The following is a 4,250-nucleotide window of genomic DNA, read 5'->3' on the forward strand; positions in this document are numbered from 1 at the left end:
CCCCCCGTCTTGTCCTTGCGGACCACAGTTTGAAAACCCCTGCTCTACGTGACTTACTTGCTAATAGGATGTTAAGCATGCTAGAAATAGCAGCTACGGCTAGACGATATCTCTCAAATGAAGCTCTACCGTCTTGGACCGGGACATTTTGGATTGGATTGGATAATGGGTAGACTTGTGTTCGATGTATTTTGGTAATAGACGGGATGGTCACGGCTAGGCTGATTTTGTAACTTTAGTCATGGGTCTCTGCTAGATCAGAACTGACTGGAATTTAAACCGCAAATGGTGCCCGTCAGCATTCACGCGTGTATATGTGTGCGTGTATATATAATGTTTGTATATTTACAGTGCACATTATATATACGTATATATAGGGAAAGACAGACAGGTGTTCCTATATATAGATATAAGGTGCAGGTATGCGTACATAGAGAGATACCTATACATAGATATGGTATATGTATATATAAGGACACATATATATGTGTGTGTATCGGTGTCCCTTTCGAACAGCGTCGGAAATTAGTGCGCCAAAAGCTGAGATATTTTCGGATGTGCGAATGCCTAAAGCATCTGAGATTATAATTCTTCTAAATATATACGTAACTTTTTAAAACATAAATCTGAAAATGAAGTCAGGAAGGGGATACAAAATTCCCCTTTTTGCCATTAATTTTTTCTTTTCTTTTGCGGAATCATTAATCTACGACGTTTAAGACCTGACATTTAACCCGTAGACATTACGCGGTTTTGGCGCACTAGCTAATTACCGACCATGTTCTATAGGAACGTGTATACATGCATGTGTGTGTGTGTGTATATATATATATATATACATATATGTGTGTGTTTATGTATGTAGATAGATAGAGATTGACTATATATATATATATATATATAAATATATAATATATATATATATATATATATATATATATATATATATATAATTATAATGCTTATATGTATACGGAAAAATCAGTTAAGACACTTCTATTTTATGCAAAACCCTAAATATGTATACACACACACACATATATATATATATATATATACATACATATATATATATATACACACACATACACATCCACATATACATATATATCGTTAAACGATGATGATGATGATGATGAATGGAATCAAATGTGTTATTCAAATTAATATATGTATGTGTGTATATTCATATATGTGAAGGTGCAATGGCCCAGTGGTTAGGGCAGCGGACTCGCGGTTGTAGGATCACAGTTTCGATTCCTGGACCGGGTGTTGTGAGTGTTTATTGAGTGAAAACACCTAATGCTCCACGAGGCTCCAGCAGGGGATGGTGGCGAACCCTGCTGTACTCTTTCACCACAACTTTCTCTCACTCTTTCTTCCTGTTTCTGTTGTACCTGTAATTCAAAGGGTCAGCCTTGTCACACTCTGTGTCACGCTGAATATCCCCAAGAACTACGTTAAGGGTACATGTGTCTGTGGAGTGCTCAGCCACTTGCACGTTAATTTCACGAGCAAGCTGTTCCATTGATCGGATCAACTGGAACCCTCGTCATCGTAACTGACGGAGTGCCAACCAACTAACCATTCATTCATACATTCATACATACATATATTGATTTGAATAACATCTACGTTTGACTCCATTTCTGAATTTATCCATGTTATACAAAAACATTTCACTTAACCAGAGATTTCTACCTTTATAAGTAGGCTGTAATATCCTTGGCACTTATGTGAATTTTTGCTACCCTGGTAACTATTTTTCCATTTTTTTTTCCTTGTTATTTGTACACTGAAAAAATATACATACATTTATATATATATCTCAATTACTGGGACCGCCTTAAAACTCTACTCTCTCCAGCACTGCCGCGAGTGTTACATTATTTATACGATGTGGAGAATATACCGCCAGTATTGCCCAAACGACCCGAACATTAGTTTCAAGGTTCATCCAAGGCTGGGACTATGGGCCATATGTCCCCTGCACAATTCAGGATCACAACATATAGGTACACTACGACATAATTTCTTTTCTTCAACAGGCCCTGCCCTGTTTAATATTGTCCCAAAACTGATTAAAGAGGAAAAGGATCCCATCACCTTTAAACGGAGTCTGGACAGATTTCTTCAAGGAATACCAGATAAGCCACCCATACCTGGATACAACTCACTCAACAAGAACTCACTACTTGAAGGGACCATAAACAAAACTTGACTTAAAATGGATTTAGATAATCCTATCAGGTGGTGCTCTTAAGTTAGACATGGCCTGGACCAATCTATGGTTGAAACATATCTAAGTTTTATAGACATATGCGCAGGAGTGGCTGTGTGGTAAGTAGCGTGCTTACGAACCACATGGTTCCAGGTTCATTCCCACTGCGTGGCACCTTGGGCAAGTATCTTCTACTATAGCCTCGGGCTGACCAAAGCCTTGTGAGTGGATTTGGTAGACAGAAACTGAAAGAAGCCTGTCATATATATATATATATATATATATGTGTGTGTCTGTGTTTGTCCCCCCAACATTGCTTGACAACCGATGCTGGTGTGTTTACGCCCCCGTAACTTAGCGGTTTGGCAAAAGAGACCGATAGAATAAGTACTAGGCTAACAAAGAATAAGTCCTGGGTTCGATTTGCTCGACTGAAGGCGGTGCTCCAGCATGGGCACAGTCAAATGACTGAAACAAGTAAAAATGAGTATATGTGTGTGTGTGTGTATACACAAACTTTTATACTCAGAGTGTTGCTGTACGTTTGAATTTTTTTAATAATTATTTCTTTATTTCATTATTGTCTCTTTCCAGACTTTTTGCACCAAACGAGCTTTTGGTAGCCAATACTCTGTGGCTAAACGCTCACCTTGGCATCGGATTCTTCATCTACAGCCGGCGACACCTGGCGGACAGTCCTGTCTACAAGCGAATCATCTACAGTGCCTTCGGAACGATAGCGTTCAACTTTGGATCGGTGTTGCTGTGGGCGTCGCTCAAGTCCCTCTTGCCAAACAGCACTGGCCTCCGCGTGCTTTTCGGTCTTTTGTCAAGCTGGGGCCTTCTGTACGTCGGTAAGGACTACCTCGACCACGTAGACACGCACGTGCCATCAATTCCGGTTGATTCTATCACCACTCTTGAGGAGTAGTGATTTCGGAAAGCTAGAGAGGAGTTGTAGTGAGAGGAGGGAATGAGTGCATGTGTGAGAGAGAGACAGATGGAAGAGAGGTAGAGTATTAGAGAGTATGTGTGAAAGGCAGAGAAAAGGAAGAGTGTGTGACAAAGAGACAGATACAGAGAGAGAGAGAGAGAAAGATATGATATATGAGAGAGTGTGTGAGAGTGTGACAGACAAGACTGAGTTTGTTGACACTAGATGGCAGCAGTAACATTTACAAGAACAAGAAGAAAAAAAGCCATAACAATGATGATGTTGATGACTGTGATGGCTTATCAGCAGCAGTAAATTAATATGAATAATAATAATAATGATGATTATAATAAAATTTATATTTAAAAAAATAGCAAGGCTGAATGACTCTGATATTGTGTGCAGACGTGATATTGAAAAAAATCTGAGAAATTTCATCACTGTATCTGTTGAACTGAAGACATTTTCACAGTTAAGGAATTTATATATGCAGCAAACCCTCCCTAAAGTAGAAACCTTTATATATCAATGTATGGTGTGATACAAATGACAAAACCTCCAGAAACCATGAAACCAAGGGCCCTTTAACAAGTTCAGCCCTTTGAGAATGAAGGACAACTTAGAAAGACAAGACCAGAAGTTATAAAAAAGCTCACCGACAACAAGCATATCAAATATATACTTCCATCATCAGCTGCCTATCGAATATCATTTGTTGTTTTGACACTTAGGCAGTACCATTCAATCTGGATATAATAATAATAACAACAATAAAAATGATGATAAAATTTATATTTAAAAAGTAGCAAGGCTAAATGACCGATAACATTTACACAGTTAAGGAATTTGTATATGCAGCATGTATGGTGTAATACAGATGACAAAACCTCCAGAAACCATGAAACCAAGGACCCTTTAACAAGTTCGGCCCTTTGAGAATGAAGGACAACTTAGAAAAAGAAGACCACATGATGTAAAAAGATTCACAGAGAATAAGCATATCAAACATGTATTCTCATCATCAGCTGCCGATCAGATATTGTTGTTTTGACACTCATGCAGTACCGTTCAACTTGGTTATGTCAGCTGCATTAA

General features: G+C 38.4%; 1 protein-coding gene across 1 annotated transcript in view; it reads left to right on the forward strand.

The window, feature by feature from the left end:
- The window catches only part of LOC106881286 (uncharacterized), a 5,250-nt gene extending 1,722 nt beyond the window's left edge, over window positions 1-3,528 (forward strand). Inside the window, exon 2 of the mRNA XM_014931618.2 lies at window positions 2,816-3,528. Within this exon, the coding sequence (XP_014787104.1) occupies window positions 2,816-3,152 (337 nt within the window). The 3' untranslated portion in view covers window positions 3,153-3,528. The remainder of the gene's footprint in view (window positions 1-2,815) is intronic.
- The last annotated feature ends 722 nt before the right edge of the window (window positions 3,529-4,250 follow it).

Source organism: Octopus bimaculoides, chromosome 29 (genome assembly GCF_001194135.2).
Source record: "Octopus bimaculoides isolate UCB-OBI-ISO-001 chromosome 29, ASM119413v2, whole genome shotgun sequence".
NCBI lineage: Eukaryota > Metazoa > Mollusca > Cephalopoda > Octopoda > Octopodidae > Octopus > Octopus bimaculoides.